The 19303-nt window shown below is 41.4% G+C and overlaps 1 protein-coding gene across 10 annotated transcripts in view; it reads right to left on the minus strand.

Moving 5' to 3' along the window:
- Positions 1–19303, minus strand: part of KLHL13 (kelch like family member 13) — a 64564-nt gene that overhangs the window by 19207 nt on the left and 26054 nt on the right. Inside the window, exons 1-3 of one of the 10 annotated variants that reach the window (XM_085544524.1) lie at positions 11237–11372; positions 10745–10789; positions 10157–10269 (exon numbers count right to left, since the gene is read on the minus strand). The exons of 6 other annotated variants lie outside the window; for them this stretch is intronic. In XM_085544524.1, coding sequence (XP_085400650.1) covers positions 10157–10254 — 98 coding nt within the window. In that variant the 5' untranslated portion in view covers positions 10255–10269; positions 10745–10789; positions 11237–11372. Of the gene's footprint in view, positions 1–10156; positions 10656–10744; positions 11196–11236; positions 11373–19303 lie in introns of those variants that run through there. 3 more of the 10 variants (XM_015860178.3, XM_015860177.3, XM_015860176.3) reach the window with 3 other exon arrangements.

A 19303-nucleotide genomic window follows, 5' to 3' on the forward strand; every position in this document is an offset into this window, starting at 1 on the left:
TACAGGGTTGGAACTGGATGAGCACTGTGCTCCTTTGCAACCCAGGTCGTTCTTCAATTCTATGACAAAACTTCCACTGCTTTGTCCTAATGAGGCTTGTGACTTCTTGTTACTGCTGCATAGCCAACAGAGGGGGTGCAATCTACACTTAAGTACAAGGAGCACTCCAAGACCTGATCCACTGAATTCAAATTTCAAATGCTGTGATATCCATGGGGAGGAAAGAACCCTCCCAGAGCAACCAGAAATTAGGAGCATGTCACTGGCACTGCACCAGTGTTAACACTTATCTGCATATAAGGCCAGAAATCCATCTTTGTAAGACAAAGTAAAAATGCATGAGCTTTTCCATACTGTGTGATAACAACAAAGAAAACAACAGAAACAAGTCCTGCCTCACACACAAAATGAATTTAAAACTTCCCTTCAAAGAAATTTCAAACTGTTCAGAGTAGAACTTTAGTTTTAGGGCTGTAAACTGAATCCTTAGAAATATTTCCACAATTCACACCCAGAACACACAGGTAACATCGTTCGTATCTGACTGAATTCCCAATTAAAACACTGTATGTACATCTGTCGCATTCGGATGCTGCCACCACAGGCATTATTTATATTCATTAACATAGGGCTGCTAAGCACTATAATTAATTAGGTCATAATGAATGTAAATATATTGATTGGTACTTTATTGCAACCACAGTATATCACAATAAAGCATACTACCAAAAAAGAAAGCTAATTCATTTTCCAATTAATTCTATTGTCCTGATCAATAGAAGTCATTAAACAAGAAGAACAGCTGTAGCATACTTAATTGGGGTTAAAAAAGTTGGAGGAGGCAGCTACCACTGCAACAAGACCTACTGATAATCCACCAGTAGCTGTAAGTGTAGATATTACATCACTTTCAATGCATACAATTGCTCTGGATGGGTTTTTCAGTCTTAAGCGTTAAGAACAAGGGGATGCTGGAGTTCAGCACACAGCATCAAGCACTGAAATAGCAAAGCAGAGCAGCATCCTGACTTGCTGCAGCCTCTCAGCAGTTCAGGGACAGCCATGGGAGGTTAATTAGTTGCTATCACAGAAGAAGCTGTCATTCAGGAGTTTCTTTTTAACCTCGTGCCAACTCTTTCAAGTCTTTTCCTATGCCACTGTAACCAGGCCTGCTTTGCTTTCTCATGACTCCGAGTTAATCCTCCAACTGATAATTTTGTAGCAACAGAATATGCAAAGCAGCATGCACTGTATGGATGTTACACAGCCTAATTTCACTGTCCCTGTCAATCTGAATGACAATTACTTTGCTTTTCACCATTTTAAAGAAATAAGATCTAGACTGCCCACTAACTCCATTTTTTCCCCATAAAGGTACAATTTCCCACCTTTTACAAGATGAACAAGATCTGAATACTCCAGTTTTGCAATCAGCAACTGGATAGATGACCAAGCCTAATTTTAAGCAATGAAAAAATACTATTAAAACTCTTGAACTACTGCAAACAGACATGAAGCCGCAATGACTTCATAGTGCAGTATGCTGCCTCTGTGCAATCACTGCTAATCACCACCTCAGTGCAGAAAAAGTTCAAATCCCATAATACTACTTAATCACAGGATCAAAGTGATGAGGGCTGAGCACATCCCCAGCATCACTTCTGGCATGTGCCAATACCACGGCATTCAGCAAGCAAACTTTGTTCTATTTCATACCAGGACATTCTTATCGAGATCTTCTTCATGATCTGGCAAAGATACAGAGTAGTAAAGGGCTGCTCTGCATGCAGCTGCACATGTATTTTGGTAATGAATCTATTAATGAGAAGCCTAAGAAATACAATGAAACTCTTCTATGCTATCAGATATAGCAATTTTTAGCTTTGTGTTCACAGTCCACCAAAAAAGCTTATGTATCACCTGCCTTACTGATTTCCCATTATGAAAAGATGTTCCAGTTCCCTAAATAATGAATGCAGGAGCTGCCCAACAATTTACATGCCACTGACGAGCTCAATGAACACAACCGATATGGCAGCATTGTATAAAATTAACTCATAGCACTTTGATTAAGAAATCCTAAAATCAGTATAGTATACAAAGAGAAACAAATTACACAGTCACTGCATTTCTTCCGCTTCTTCTAATGACACAACCTCAGGACAAGCTTTATTCTGGTATATAACACTTTCACACTCATCCCTCACTACAGCAATACCTCATCTCTTTCTTGTTCCTAAGGAAGAGTTTCTAACTTCATTCCTCAGTGGTATCCATAACCCAGTAAAACTAGCCCATTTCATCAGCTGCTAATTATTTCTTAACAGAAAATATCACAAAAGATAGCACAAGCAATGCAAGCTTGCGTTTAGCATGAGCTCAGACAGAAGAGAAGGACAAAAGGCACACGTTATTTTTGGACAGGTTAGCAAACCAACCAGAACATCCAAATCTGTTACTGCTTTAAGGGCATAAGGCACAGGGCAATTGGTGTTGTATTCTGTACCCTCTGTTGAACACCTGGAAGTAGGAGAAACACAGGAACAGCACTGGAAGAATCCACAAAATGACCTGCCATGCATATTTAAAAGCCATAATTATAATGGATGAAATAGAGGCTAACATAAGGAACACCTGTACTTATTCAGTTATCATAATTTCTTTAAGCTCCATTTTCAGGTTGCTCAGCTGAAAGGGGCTGCTGCAATCAGAACATGCAAACCTTCACCCCCATGAATTAACAACACACTGTCACTGCTAGGGCTGTCGTTTGCAATAGTAGTTACAGCAGTTGGTGCAGCACCTCTCACACCTTGTACATTCCAATATCTCAGGTTTTATACCTGACCTTTATAGGTTAGAAGGGCATTAACAGCTGAACACTTCAATATTTGTTTAGTGCTATCCTGGGTTCTTTGAAATCTACGTTCAAGGAGCAAAGGTACAAAGCTTACTGTTTCTTGAATTAAACAAATAAATGCTCCTGCATTCAATTCTCCACCCTCCTTTTAAAATCAGGTTGCTCTCTATTGTTATAATAGCAGAATATTGCACAATGAGGGAAGAAAGACAGCCTCTGTGTAGCAAAACAAGCCATGAGAAATTGCATATTACTCTCAGTAGGCTCTAACGGTGCTGGAAGAGATGGATAAAGGACTCCAAACTCACCAATCCCAGCAAAGAATGACAGGGAGAGCTCATGGATGCATGCTGAAAGGGCAGTAAGCAGAGGTGGGTGGATTCCTGTCTCTAATTGCAACCTGGACACAGTTACATATAAAATACTCATAGAAGTGAGCAGCTCCTGCTCCCAGCCTTGCCACACAGCAAGAGAACATTGCTTCCATCTGCAGTGGTCCTTGCTCCTTCTGCACACCAGGCTCAAGAGAACCCACTTAAGCTATTCAAGAAATAAAGTTTTTAATGAGCTTTGGGCTAAAAGCATAGAAATACTGGGAATGGCTTGATTGATTTCTTAAAAACCAAGTGCATGTCAAACAATGCCAATTGGGCTCCAACACATCTCACCATCACCCTGACATGGTGCTTTGGCACAAGCATGCGATGTCAGCAAACATCAAGGGGAGCATTCAGTCAATGAAAGCTGATGAAAGCTGCCATTGCTGTACCAAGTGCCAATGGAATCAAGCAGAACAGGGGACAACCCAACATCAGGATAATCCCAACATCACTTTGAACGTTTCTGTGTTACTTGACACGAAGCCATGCTGGGACCAAAGGCCAGAGCTAAATTCAGTCCCACAGAGTCAGCAGCAAAGGACTGAGCAACACCCACTGCTTAGGTCTCATCTCCCAGGATGCACACAAGCACTGAAAACCTTTTCCACAAAATTATTTCTTCAACAACTAAAAACTAAGCAAGCTCTCAAGCTGTTTGTTGAATAATTACAGCCCACTGGTTAAATCAAATATGTTTTCCACAGAAACAAAGCAATATTTGGCTCAGGCATTGCTATAAAGCTTTTGTTCCTCGCAGTATGCAGTCTCTCCGGGAGCCTTAGTACCAACATCCACATTTATCTATTTGACAAAGGGTTTGCGTTCATTGAGCCATTTATAGCTTAAATTCGCAGACATTGTTTAACGATGCTAAATTACAAGTGGTTCTCTAATGACATTTTGCCAAAGTTGGTCTTAGTGCATCGATTCCTACCATTAAAAAACAGAAAGCAAAGCACATGCACATGCTTTGTAGTTTGTCTAAAGAACTATTTTATGTCCTTGATGTTCAAAGCCGCAGAATGCAGTCATCGCTCAGAGCCTCCCTATTTTATGCTGCACTGACACATCCTGCTCTCTGCCCTTCATGTTTGGTCTTAAGTATCAGAAACGTAAGCCCTAATTCTGTCTGCACGGCTTAATGCTTCAAGCACATTACAGGAAACACTGAAAATATTTTGCATGCACTGTTCTGCCTGATGTCATTAAATTTAGTTTTCATATATACAGAAATTATTAACTTAGCAGAATGGTTCCTTAGACTGAAAGCAAGGCTAATGGACTAAAACCCATTTATATTTACAGTGGCACCTGCACACTCAAGCTTTAGTGGTTAAAAAATAAACGTACTCCACTATATCCCTGCAACAACTTACACCCATCCTCGTTCTTTGTCGCAGAATGGTTGTTCTCCTATATGCTACAGAGAATAAAGCTGAGCGCTTAAAGGCCAGCAAATTAATATCCAATATTCCAACATCATGGCTTGGTAATTAACCCCTGCTCTTTTTGCCTAGGTCCTTCCATCATTCCTCTTGCTGTCACTTCTCAGAGCTGTTTTATTACTCCTTGACTATGTCCCCCTGGGAAGACTGGAGCTTTTTGTGTTGGGTTGGTTTGTTGTTTTGTTCGCTTTGTTTTAAGGTTGAATTGTACATTGTTTCCTCCTCCCCCCCCTCCCCATATTGTTTAAGAGTTTAAACGTAAGCACATCAATCAGATAACAGCTGTGGGGCACTTGTCAGTTCCAGGATAAAGGACAAAAACTCGTCTTCACAGCTGATATTGCAACAGTCTCAATCACTGCTGGACTAAACACAGCCAAACTATGAATATGCACTTCCATTTTAGTGCTCTGACTACACACGGTCACTCTGCAATCCCCACTGATCTCAACCACAACACCGACTTTTACTTTTAAGACTCCAGCATTCCCCATATGCTCTCTACAGAAACACACAGCTATCCCCATCCAAACAACAGAAACTACTGCGCAACGCTACAGCGAGTATAAAGTGACTGCACAACAAGTTTTTCCCCGCAACAACTGAAATGAGGGCAAAAAGAACAAAGTGGCAGATGTGGTATTCTGGTTGAATAGGTCAAGTAATACATTCAAGACAAATCACTTCCCTGGAATTACTATGGCACAGCATGATGCCATTATTGCAAGATTACATGGAAGGAGAAGGCGACTGCAAACATTTAAGCCATAGAATCACCTCTGAAGGTCTGGCCAGGAAAACATCAGTAGCATTAAGATACCTCATGACAACCACTTTCTCTTTTGTTTTGCCAGTTTATTATTTCAATGAAGTTTTACACTTTAAACTTAGAATGACTTCCAGAAATATCTATTTAAAGGGCAAAAATAAGATTAACGGGCATAAGCAAGAAGTCCACATCATGGAACTAAAAACAGCCTTCTATTTAGGAAACAAACCTCTTCCACACCCTACCTCCTCTCTTCAAATGCAAGGCATGCATTGTCAGATCATCTTAAAGTAGTATTTGGGGTGAGTGACACAACAGCCTGGAAGCAATTGCTTCCAGTGGAACCCTTGCCAAAGGTGAGCCTGTGCTTTGGTGTGAATGGAGCACTGTCTGTCAATCGTAGGCAAGAGCCCAGCAGAAAGGTTTGCTACAGACACCCAGTGGAGGTAGTAGATACACAGCGTGGTCACAAAATTCACCCATCAATACAGCTGGTCTCTGAACTACGCACATGCACCTTGCCCTGTTTAAGAATATCACTGTATAGCACAAATTCAAAGAGCTCACTGTAGAGCAAATCAGAGATTTAGAAGAAAAAACAAACACAAAAAGCATTAACCTACATAAGCAGCTAAAACCAATGCTGATTACTCCGGAGTATTAAGAACTCATTCTACTTTTCTGCACACCGACTTCCATTACTGTACTGCATATCTGGTCAGACACTTCAAAACCAGATGTTTCGGGATGGATTTACACTGTCACAAACCCTCTGATAAAAGATATCCTTGGACCACCACACTTGTTTATCTCTCCCACCATTAGTCATTGATGGAAATGCATCCAAAGAAAGGCTCCCATTTAAAAATACCAAAACACTGCTCAACAGGAGAGATGGCACTAATTTTAGACACGGATTATTCCGCAGGGAGATTCTTTTAATTCAATTTTACTTATTTTTAAACATGGCATGTTGAGGACAAAGAACACTCAAATCATCATCTAGCTTTGCAGAAAATGTTTTGGCTCAAAATAGGATTAGAGAGGCTCTCATTATCCTCGTTCCTAGTATTGAATTATCTTTCTTTTACTATTTTTGCCATTGAAATGTTGCTATTGAATTAGTAGGCGTGTATCACAGCGCTTTGTTTTTCAAACATTTTCCTCTTGTAGGAATGGAAGAAACCTGGAGATCAAACCTAAATGACATCCTTACTGTGAATAAGAACGTTCTCTTCTCCAAAAGTCCCTCATGTATGAGATGACGTTAGGGAATGACATCATGAACAATCTTGTTTTGTGAGCATATTTCATTACACCTTAAAGCTGCTATACATAACCACACTGTCGTGCTCTAATTTAGAGCTTTCATTCTTAACTTCTGCTTACTTCAATCTACATTTTGTTATTGGTTTTTGTTTTTAAATTACCTGTTTTTTAAAAGCACAGCCATCAATAAATACCTGTAATTCTGAGAAATCCTACATTTCCTATTTAGCATCACTCATTACTTCCTTCCCTCCGGTTTACTTGCTGGAATTGCTCACCTGCCTCTACCAACACCGAGCTACCTGTGCCCATTCCCGCAGAGCCAACACAACAGCGAACACAAACACTTCCACCAGCAAGGCACACACTTGCTGTAAGAGCTTTTGCATTCATTTCAACCAATTCAGTGTATTCTAAGCCCTGCAGAAGAAAATGCAAGAGGACTTCATGAGAACACACACATGCACAGTACGTGCATGTTGTGAACATTCACACCAAATCATTAGTCGCATTATACCTATGTATGATGGTCATATACGTATGTCCATTTCTAATACAGACTTTCCTTATGAAACATCCCCGGATCTTTTGGTGGACTTGGGGCAATCTCAAGCTATTAGTGATCAGTCCCACCAACAGACAGGTTATCTGTGTTTCTCTTCAGAGAGATCCTTCTCCCTCTGAATAATGTGAGGGCTTTCTGGAAGGGTCCTCAAAACTGCAACTATACCTGTATCTACGGGAAACCAAGCAGCGGTGATTTGCTGCTTCTCCTTTCGCTGCCTGAAATTCAGTCCCAGCCCCAGTGCAAACAGCAGACCTCCCCACACCAGATCCATGTACTTGCCTACAAATCCATTAGCTCAACTTCAGCAGGTCCCTTATTTCAAATACTACCTGGACACAAGTTTCCTGCAGCAGAGGACTCTCTCAGGTAAGCTCTTTGCACGCATTCTGCAGCTTGGGAACAAACTTTTAAAGCAGAAATTGCAGTTAGACTTCAGTTGTGCAGCTCGCAGGACAATTAACTGTTTTACAGGGGTACTTTGTACAGAGATGCCTGCTTCATCTGAGCACCAAACACGCTCAAGAGCCACAGCTCAGCATTCCAGTACAGGGAAACTAAGGCAGGGTTCAGGTACACAGACCTCATAAAAATCTGCGAGTCCCAACAATGGATTTACTCTCTAGATAAGTTACTTATAAATCAGAAGCAGGATGAAGCTTCTGAAGTTAAAGCTAACTTGAATTCAAGAAAAAGCCTGAAGAATTGGAATTTCATTGTAAGGATGACAAAACCCAAGCCTTTAAGGTCTCCCTGCTTTACATTACAAAATTCACACGACAAACCCATAATGTTAAGTTGCCTAATATTAAAGGGACTTAAGTTCCAGCTTAGATTTGTGTACTCCGGATCTAAAATATCAAACGCAGAAGTGTTCATCTGCACCTTCAGTGGTTTTATAGTCATTTTACACCAACAGATGCACTGTTTTACATGTCACTTCTGAGTACGTACTTGGAAGAAGCCCTTTGCCGATATTCAGAGCATTACTTGGGGGAGAAAACCTACAGCTGTGAAGGTGAAAAACGTATCACAAAGCACTCAGTAAATTTAGCATTGTCTGCAATGAAAAGGATGACTCCAACACTGATGTTACCAACAAGTCTAAACCACAAGGTTGGCTGTGCCAGTCCGCACCTACTACCTAATCAAATAGGTGCCATTTTGTAACATTTCTTTTTTTTTTTCCCCTTATGAAGTACATGGATAATTTGGGGGCTGCATTTGAGAGCCCTGCTGGTATCAGGGCAGCGAATAAGCATCTCCATAAGCATTTGGATACATGGAATCACCACGAAAATGATTAAGGCTGCTGCTCACATATTTCTTGCACTCAGCATCATATAGTTATATCTGATCACTAAATCTGTTCACATACTTACCACACACATTGAGGTAATCAGCTATATGATCCCCATCATAAAAGCTGAAGCATGCAAAGAGCTAGATTAACAACTTAAAGGCAACACACAAAAGCGTTCTGTTTGAGCTGCAGACAGGTCAGACCTGGCTATTCCCGATGCTGCTTGCATTTAGCAAGTACTGTAGTTTTAAAAACACATCAGATGGGACCAAAGACGTTACTACCTTGAAATGAGTTCCAAAGCCTCACAACTCTGAGGGTATTTTGTATTTAATCATCAAAAAACACCTATGGTAAGCAACAATTTATTAGAAATAGCTTATTTTCTGGCAGCCTTAAGCACATTGGATGTACTCTGTGACATCAATGCTTTAAGCCTTTCTGTGAAATTTCATCCTAAAACAGAAGCATTCCCTGCTCAGGTTCCATGCAGGCAGGTTGGCTCTGCAGCCACTCGCCTTCCCAGCCACGGCAGTGGAAACCTCGCACCTCTCACACTGCTTTGGGTCTGCTGCTGACCATCACACTGCTCAGCAACAAGCAAAACCCATTTAGAGAAGCCCTGAACACCCATTTCTTATAGCACGTCCCTACGGCAGCTGCAGCAAAGAAATAAAAGCTGGGAAGCACGAATCCTGCAGCTAACAGGCTGCAATGCTATCAGAAAGTCAGTTTTCACAGGGATTTCCCAGACGCAGAAGTCACCTACACAGTTACTTCTGCATCTTGAAGCAACTCATGATGAGAGAGCTGCTTCCTTAAAGGCACGAGCAGTTTTCTGCCCGACGTTCAGCTTTATTTCACAGAAGGAAACAAAGCCACCTGTACATTCTAACACAGAACTCGCAGCAGCAAAAGGTGAACGAAAGCTCTGCCAAGATCAGGCAAGGCAAACAAAGCACGCTGCTTTCATGGCTATTGAAATACTCCTTTATGTAAAGCTACTTTACACGATCAAACTGAGTGACTGCACAAGCATTCAGATACCAATGATTTCTAATTTCTCTATTAAGCATTTAACTTTTTAAAATTATTAAAGGCATTCAATCTGTATTAAAGCCACGGCTTGCAAGGATAAAAGACCAAGGCAAGATGATTTCTTGCATAGAAGAACACGAACAGAAGTGCACTACAACAGAGCAGGTGATTCCACGTTCGGTTTTTAATCGGGAGGAAACATTAGCATATATACCACAAATTAAGCCTGCCTCACACCTTAAACTTCTCCATTCAGCTCTACAAATTAACACGAACTTCGCAAAAAGAACATTTACGTTATTACAAATATCGGCTCAATCTGCACAATTTCTCTACGTTTCAACAAAGAGGGAAAGACTCGACACGACATCCATCATGAGACATCCAGGATAAAAATCTCAGGGTCTACATACAAAACAAGGTAAAATTCTGGGTGCCAACATCATTCAATACATAACAAGGTATTTTGCCACAGGGTAGTCTCACGAAAGAATTCCCACCTTAATATCCTCATTTCTCTCACTTACATGTATGCTGGAGAAAGTGGCGATGACCTGGATGTTTTAAGCACAGGAACTGGGAATTTCCAGATAGCAGGAGAGCTCGTTTTCCATTTCAATGGCATGTTGTCACCACGGTACTACAATAACAGTAAACAGCGTTTCCATAACAGACTACCAACTAGGACTTCCATTCCACACACTACTGACACAGCAGTGGCTGCTGCTAAGAACAAGGAAATGATTCTGCCAATGCCCTCAAACCGATGCTTCCAATCTGTAAGACGGGGCTGCAAGGCATCTCCTTTTAAATCCTGCTGTCCCCTAAAGCAATACGATGATTCTATGGTTCTAACTCAACAATAGTGCCACCTCGTTAGGGCAGCACTGACTGCAGTATATGGATAAAAAAAGAGAAAGACTGCACCGTGCACAGCAGCACAATGCAGCCTTATTTAATAAAAGCAACTAATTCTTTTAAAGAACTATTCCTGATGCTATTGTTCTACCTTAACAGGGACACTGCAGCACAGCACTGTATTCTCTCCCTATTAACCTCCTTTCTGACCAATGAAAGCAGAAAAATGGGTTTCATATAAAAATGAAACAACGTACCTACTCAGAATACACTTGTCATCCTCTGAACATTCTTCTTTTGAGCTGCAACAATACAAATGGGATATAAATCTCAGCATAGCCTTAGGCCACGGCTAATAGAGATCAGTGACTAAATTCAGCAGCCTGTTTTCCTCCTGTGCAAGCTCTGACCAAACAATACAAGAAAGCCATTATGGAAAAAGCCCATTGCAGAAATCAGTCCTTCTAATCCATAGCTAGGAAGACAAAATAAAGCATAAATCGCTGCAGGTTTCTGCACGCTCTTCTAATAGCTTCTGCTTCAGGACGCTCTCATTTTCCTATTCTCATTTCCAGGGAGGACGAGCAAAATCTCATGCATTTTACAACACGCTATGGGAACAGAAATATCACTCTGCTTTCCGCAGCACAGAAGCGGAGAGCAGCGTGCTGTTAATAGCAGTCCTCGTAGGGACGCTATCAACAACCTAATCCTGAACGTCCCCCGGCCCCCCCAGCCCCGCAGCTCACGCATTGCCTGGAGAAGTGGGGAGGCAGCCAGGCACGCAGGTGTCCATCAGGGACCACTCTGCAACTCCGCGCTCTGCTCCATGACCTCCCGGGGCTGACGACAGCAGGGAGTTTAGAAGGCGAGCTATTAAAAATGGAATGGAGAATTTAACAGCGCGTTGTGCATAAGCAGATTGGGTTTCTAGGAAGCAAAGGGAAAGCTCCGACCATATTGATTACCTCCCTTAAGGAAAAAGAAAAATCAGAACCCGCTTATGGCCACCGTAGACAGGATCAACGCTATTGGAGACATTTATTTTACAGATTTCAGAACAGCCTTTGTGCAGCGTGACAGTGTTTCTGTTCATCAGGACAGCTTAATCCCATCACAAAAAAAGCCAACACCCTGCCACACCGCTCAGCAATAAAGAGCGGAACAAAGAGCAGGATTCCTACTAATTTTTAAAGCAATTTAATAGCGCTTAGTAACACTCTGATGGGTTTTTCCAGGGGTGAAGCCTACACTGTTAAGTTTATTTGAGGGGTGAAGTCACCGTGCGGTAATTGCTGCTTCTGATTGTTATTATTGAAAGTGTTTCCCAAAAATAGTTTTGTGCATTTAAAACTGTTACCATAGCCACAAGCACTGAACTAAAATAATCCAGGAAGATCACATCCAGGATGAATTCAAGGCTAGATACACTTACTGAGCAAACCCAGTTCTTTGGGATTCATAATGACATATTAGCAGCATTAAGACAGGAGCTGCTACTCAAAGAGTGCAGCACAGACATGGGTTGTATAGGACAGATCATTCATATGCTATTAAGAAACAGCAGCCCCACAAATAGCAAATCCGCATTTTCAGCATCAAGGAGTCCTACACTTTCATTAGAATGTATACATTCACATGTCAACAACCACACTTGTGCACCCATAAATTGCATATGACCAGCCTGTGTAGCAGGCTGCTAGATCATCCTGCCCGGCATTTCTACACTGAAGACCTAAAGCCTCATTTGAAAGGCATCAGATAACAGGACCCATAACCACACAGAAAGCCTTGAGATTTTGATTTGTATGCAAATTTGCTTTCGCATTTACCATCACATACAAACTGCCTTATAACAAGCAAATGCTGCTGCTCTCTTTCTCTGTTTTAGGTGGTGGCACCACCTACGAGGCATCTGAAGCCTGCACCCACCTGCCCTACCCAACACAAGCAGTTCGTTACAGGTTGCCCAGGGATGGGGCACCACCCTGCAGACACCCAAGGTCAGGCTGGATGGGCTCTGGGCACTGATGGAGCTGTGGGTGACCCTGCTCAGTGCAAGGAGTTGGACCAGATGGCCTTGAAGGGTCCCTTCCAACTCAAACAATTCAAATCTATGATTCTGTTTATCAACTGCAGCGCTGCTAACATGTGAGAATGATGCAAGGACAACCCATGCACCACCTTCTCAGAAGCAGCTGTATTAATACTATCTGTACCTGTTTTTAATGAAGAAAAAGTCCACCTTAGCAGTACAGTCATTGCCACACACTGACTAGTACTAAGCCAACCAACACACATGCAGAAATCAGATGTGCTCCTCAGTTCTGAGGCCAACAAGATCACTGTGTATAGAGTGCAATACATGTGCTCAAATACCTCCTCTCCCTTGTATGCGTCTGCCCATGTTTGTTTTTCCATCTAGTTGATAAGTAATCTAATTAAAACCCTTAGAGGAAAGAAAAAAAGAAATCAATAATAGTAAACACTTTTGAAAGTGTATAAAAACCTGAGCACCACCCAACTTAATCTACTCCCAAACACCTCACACCACTGATCAAACGGTCAATGCAAAAAGAGCACAAAGCTGAAGTAGCTGTGCCAGGTACCCCAAAACCAGAGAAACGCGTTTCACTTCAGAAAGGAACCACATGAGAAACAAATCCTGTCTGCACATCACTGCAAATCCAATGTCTTCCCAATGGCCCCAAATCAGTTCAGAACACCCTGATAAAAAACATTACTCAGACCTACTATGTAACTTCAAGCAAGTCTGCTTTTACATTAGATTCTTTCAAACTTGGATAATAAATAGAATATAACTTCAAGTGTCTTGCTGATCTTTGATGCTGTATATGGAAGACAAGAAAGCAGCATCTGCTTTTTAAGCAATTATTTCCATGCTGCTCTTTCCAAGCCCAGACAGACAGCAAAGGAAGCAAGTGGCACAGCACCAAGCATGGCTGCTGGAAACTCCTCCATGACGTAACTGAATAGGTGGCATAAGAAGGAAAAGACCACAGGCCAAGTTCCCAACAAGTCACTTCACAGCCTTGAGCTGCTGACATGGTGGGAAATGATTGAGGCCACACAGGAAGCCCTGCAAGCAACACTTGCATGAGTGCTGATCACCAATGAGGTCAGGGCTACTTCCCATCACAGCAAGGACTGTTCCCTTTGCAATTCTCCCCCTTCTCATTCCAACTCCTCTTTCCTTTGTGCTCCTTGGACACCAAGCTATTCCCATGTTACCACACACATGCTGTCGCTACAACTGCTTTTTCTCCCTTTTACAAAAGTGCACCATATTATGAACTACAAATTCTCTTCCAGCACAGCATGCTCACATTCCTGGGGCAGGCACATTTCCCACCAAACTTTTAAATCACCTTTGAACTCCCTATCAGAATTCCCTCCCTTTGAGGTTTTTCAAAGAAGAAACAGTCACACACAGAAAGATGTGACCAAATGCAGTGGCATCATTAAAACACACTCATTTGGGAACACTTATTTGAGTCTTGGGACTGCCATGTGACTCCTATAATAAATCCAAGCAGCCTTAGCTTAACTTCTTCCTAGACGCGCCACTAAATTTTCATCAGCTTTAAGACAAACTTATTTTTTCCATCTCTAAAGCGTAAAGAAAGAAAAGCTGAAAGCATTTGCTCAGCCAAATGATTTGCTGTGGGTTAAGCGATTCGCTGCTCTGCTCCAGCCAGCTGCTTACCATCACTCCTTTCATTCATCTGCTGTGTATCTGAGAGCTGAAACCACTAGGTGGAAATAGGGCTCTGCTGTACAGGAGCTTTCTCAGCCTTGCAAACTCTTTCTGGCAGGACCTGAGAAATCATCACTGCTCTCAGAACCCTGTGTTCATTTTAACCATAAAGAAAAACATTCAAAGCTACAAAGCAATGCACATCTCCCATTTACATTTAGAAACACAGACAAGAAGGTTGAAATATTTCATTGCATCACAAATAACGTTTGCTTATGTTTAGATTATTTTTTAATGGCAGAGTTTAAGATAAGATTCTGGACTCAGTGACGATCAAAGAAGAGATTCCAATGCTGATGCTCAAAGTCTTCCAAACATCTTTGAACTTTTGATATTTCATCCCCATACCTGGTGTTATAAAAATTAAGGTTTATGAGAAAGGTTAATGCCTCTTTTAAATTATTTTAACCCCAGTATAGTTTGCTTCAGGCTGAAGGCAGAAACTCCATTTAAAAGTTGGAAGGAACTGCTCTGGTCCTTTGTCCATCCTACAACTACTAACATATTAAACTGATGCAAGTTGCTGCACGAGGCCATTTTAACACAGAAGAAAATTAAAATACAACTCCAGAGCTCCAACAAGACACCCACAATGCCATAAAATTCAAACAATCATTTCCCAATCAAATCACATCTCAGCTGCTCTCAGCACAATCCTAGAAAATGAATAGGAACAAATAACACACAGCTCTTCTCCTCAGGATCTTAAGAAAAGCATTGGTACAGTGTCACCTCCAGGTGATACCACGGCATTCCCTAAATACTGAAGTACAAGAAAACAGCTAGTCATGTGCACTGGTGACTATTTCTCTTAAAACTACAATTTTTTCTAGAAACCTCAGAAATCTACCTTACAACTAAATAGCTTTCCAATTAGATTGTCTAAAATACATTAAGAAATAACCTATAAAGAAACACGGACAGTTCTGAGTTACACCTGTGCTCTGACTCACTATCCATCGTACTGCAGATTGGACAGGTTTTGGGGTTGTTCCCATCATCTTTCTGTTGGTTAGGTGCTTTGTTTTTGATATACAGATGATGGCAAAAAGTCCCCAGATGTAAGTTACAGCATCACCCGGAAGCAACTGCACCATGAAGATACACACAGCCTCAAGAAACAAGTTCTTTATAAAATATCACAGAAAATACTTATTTTTAATTCACTAATTTTATTCTTGAGATGATGGCTCAAGAAGGACCAAGAAGTGAAAGTGTGCTTTCCTGGCCATGAAAGTAGCTTTTGTCTCACTTCACTCCTAGAGGTGTTGTCTGGGTCCTTGAAGAGGGCTCTGCTCTAATAACGAAGGTAAGATTTGCAGTGGAAGTCACTTCCAAGAGTAAATTCCAAGACTTCAACTTGATGTCAAGCTACAGGTCATGGCAAGATACAACCCAAAATCTCAGCTCATAAAACTATTAGGAAAATAAGCATTAAATCACTTCAGTAGGAGTTAAAACCAAGCAGAGTTAATGGAGGTTTCCAAGTTTTGCTCTCAGCCCACGTATTCTGCTGACAACTCACAGCCCTAAAGAAATGGTTTTGAATTAACACCAATTTAGCCAGCACTGTGCTCATCTTCCCCAGGTGATTATATTTAGTAAATCACTGCACAGATTTGGATGCAATGGCACTTTAGCCAAACTGACCCTCCTCAAAACAACTGGTCCAAAGCAACAGATTTTTATTAGGCCAATCTCTAAGCTACAAAGAATTGATTTCTAAGCAGATTTCACACAGCTGCTAGGGTTTGTTGGCTAAGTAATTTGTTTTAGCAAAGTATGTACAAACACATTTACACACTGGATGATATGATACCAACATATTAAACTGTTCTGTAATTAAAAGGAGGATAGGACAGAGGACCAATCACTGACAACATATCCCCTGCACCAGACAGCAAGCTGCAAGTGACATTAGTGATGTGCCTACTGATGTCTTTAAGAAATATTCTAAAATAGAAGCAAGCAGGCTTTTTATTTTCTTTACACAGAAGTTATTAGTCATTTTGCAGTCCCTAAACCTTATTGTCATTAGTGGTTTTTGTCCTCCTGCACATATGTAAGGCAGTCCCTATTTAGAAGGCAAGGCATGGGGAAGCAAGAATAAAGCAGACTGAGTCACTATAGAAACACACAGTAAGTGCAGTGATCAGTTTCTTTAAGAGACAAAAAGATCAACTTTCTGAGCACAGCAACTCCTGCATAGATGGATCCAGTCTGCTGATCCACAGTCCCACACAGCCAATGTGGGCAAGCTGAAGGCCTTATCCTGAGGTCAAAGTCCCTCAGGGAAGACTGACACAGACATTGAAAAGGTTCAGAGAAAGATGCTGATGCTTCAGGCCATTACAAGTAATAACGTGTAACCTGTGAGCCAAGAGAAAAACATCAAGAAAACAGTGGGAGCACTCATTCTAGGCAAGACTTGAAGCAACTATGCCAAGCTGCACACTGTTATTTCACTGCTGCTCACTGGTTTACTTTAAGTCACAAAAGAAATGATAATTAAGAGATTTGATCAATTACACCATCAGTCTGTCTTACATTAGTTATAAATTGTAAAGAAGTAACTCAAGCTTCAAAATTCAGCCTCCCTTCCTCAGGGGTTAGGCCAGTGATAACCTGTATGCTACCTGTTTGAAATGGAAAGCCAGTCCAAACTACCTGGTTTGATGCTCTTCTATCCAGAAGCAAGCACAATCTTCACAGTTAATACTAATAAAAAACACAGGACTCCAAAAGATAAAAGACCGAGCACAAAAATGACTGCAAAGTTGCTTCAGAAATACACTCATATCGAGTTCACCATCAAATGCCAAAATCCCTGCTTAATAACTATAGAAAGGAAAGTACCAATTGCATTTTACATTGGAACTGATGAGACTATAAATTAAAAGCAAGCTGAACTTCTCCTAGGCAAAGTCTCAAAAGGTGCCAATTATTTATCTCACTCAAGTTTGTTACAGATGCACAAACTGTGAATTTGCTTCCAGAAGCAAATCTAAGATGACAGTTTTAGGATATTCACTTAGAGTCAACAACTCCACAGTCATAACATCCCAATTTAGTGACAACATAAACGTAACTATTCAGATAATTTAGGACCAAGCCAAGGCATATTGCATAGGAAACCACGCACAGCAGAAGCTGGTTTTAGAAAGACTCATAATGTTAATCTTGTTTGAACACTTCATAGCTTTAAGAATCCAAACTAAATAGCTTGGTCTCCCCATTGTAGATCTTCATTTCATAACACTTTCAGGCATGTTTTATATTGCAGAGGAGTGCCTCAATGAACTTTAGATGTGCAGAACATCTCATCCCCAAGGAAAACTGGAGGTCAGTGCTTTCAGCAGCCTCCACAACAGGTGAATTCTGACAGCAAAAGTGCCTTTTGATACACACACACAACACCAAGCAACTTGCATGAGCTTTGAACCAGGCCTGTCTCTGAAGTATTAACTCAAAGCAGCTGTAATTCAGGTGCTTGTCTGCCAGAGGGAGCTGAAGCCAAGAGAAAAACACAATGTAATGCAATACCTTCCAAAGTTCTGGGCTAGTTTAGCACAACACAAAATCCTTTCGCTATTCAGAAAAGGATTTCACGTCCTGCTGTGAAACTACCATCACCCACATCTCCCTCTGTCAGCAGGTCCCTTCAAACCCTGAATTCCATCACCCACCTTTAGGATATGTTCAACTGCTGCTTGAGATCCACAGCATAGCTGCTCTGGAGATGAGCTTCCCTGACTAACACTGCGAGCACTAAGTCCCACATTATCTATTGCCTGATTACACAAAGTTCTTCTCACTTCTTGCACGGTAGCACTGTGCAAAGACCAAGTATCCAGTTAGACAGACAAGAATGCATTTCCAGTTTGATGCTTGAATGCTTACGTCCTTTTTTTCCCTCCCCAAAACACATTCCCCTTAGTGCTTCTAGAACCCTAGAAGTGCTGCTGCATACAACCTTATCATTAATTTGTTCCTACAAAGCAGCAGTTCACCCAAAGAGCTTCAAACAGGCAGGAATTGGCTGCTTCTTGCCAAATAGTACAGCAAAATGCTCTCCCATCAATGCAAGACAGGATATTTTTAGACAAGATTCAGAAACACATCTTGGGAAAGAATTCCCCTATACATTATGGACAAATACTTTCCAGCCCACACTTTAAAGTGCTTCCAGCTTCAAAAGTTCTATATCTAAAGCCAGCATTAATCCCACCAGTTCTCTCATTTACAGAAAAAACAGGATGTATAGAGCTTTAAATAGATCCCTTAAACTTTGAAGGCCAACCCTCCTTAGATCAACATTTGACCAACAGCTTTAACATGAGCTTAGTAGCATCCTGTGCTTTCCTCGCACTTAAAACAGCTTTAGGAAAATCAATGATGCCACCGTCTGGTATTCATAAGAACTGCTCTACAAGACAAGAGTGATTTTCATAAATCCCCATTTGTTAAATGGGAAAAACAGGACGCCCAGAAAACTCAGTAAGATACTGATGCAGAATGATTTTTTAATTTGGTTAATTTGTACATTGCCACCTGTTTGGACCAGCTTAGGTTCAGTCTCAGTGTCCCCAGGCCTGTCATCCCTTCCTTTCCAGCAGTATCCATCCACATTCTGTGGTTTGAGGCACAGCCTATTCTGTCCCTAACTTAACAGCAAGAGACCTGGAAGAGGCAGAGCAAAGAGGAGGAGCAGGGCTGGGTGTAACAGCAGCAAAGACACAGTAACAGTCTGAAGAGTCACAATGTGCGCCACAAAGGCGACCAGGGAGACATTACTCACCAGCCCTGGCAGAAATAGGAAGCTTCCTATGAAACTAGCAGATGTCTGGTGAAAAAAAAAAGAGGAAGCACCACACAACACGTGCTTCAGTTGTGACACTACCAGCTTTTCAGTAACTGCTTCTTTTTACTGCACAAAAATCCAAAGCAAATGTGAAAAGTAACAAAATCAGAGCTACAAAACAGGACATTCTGCTTCAGTCTGGAAGGCCCCCGAGCACAGACTGCCATAGACTGTGAT

Source organism: Coturnix japonica, chromosome 4 (genome assembly GCF_054131305.1).
Source record: "Coturnix japonica strain WE chromosome 4, WE-NBRP24, whole genome shotgun sequence".
NCBI classification, from domain to species: domain Eukaryota; kingdom Metazoa; phylum Chordata; class Aves; order Galliformes; family Phasianidae; genus Coturnix; species Coturnix japonica.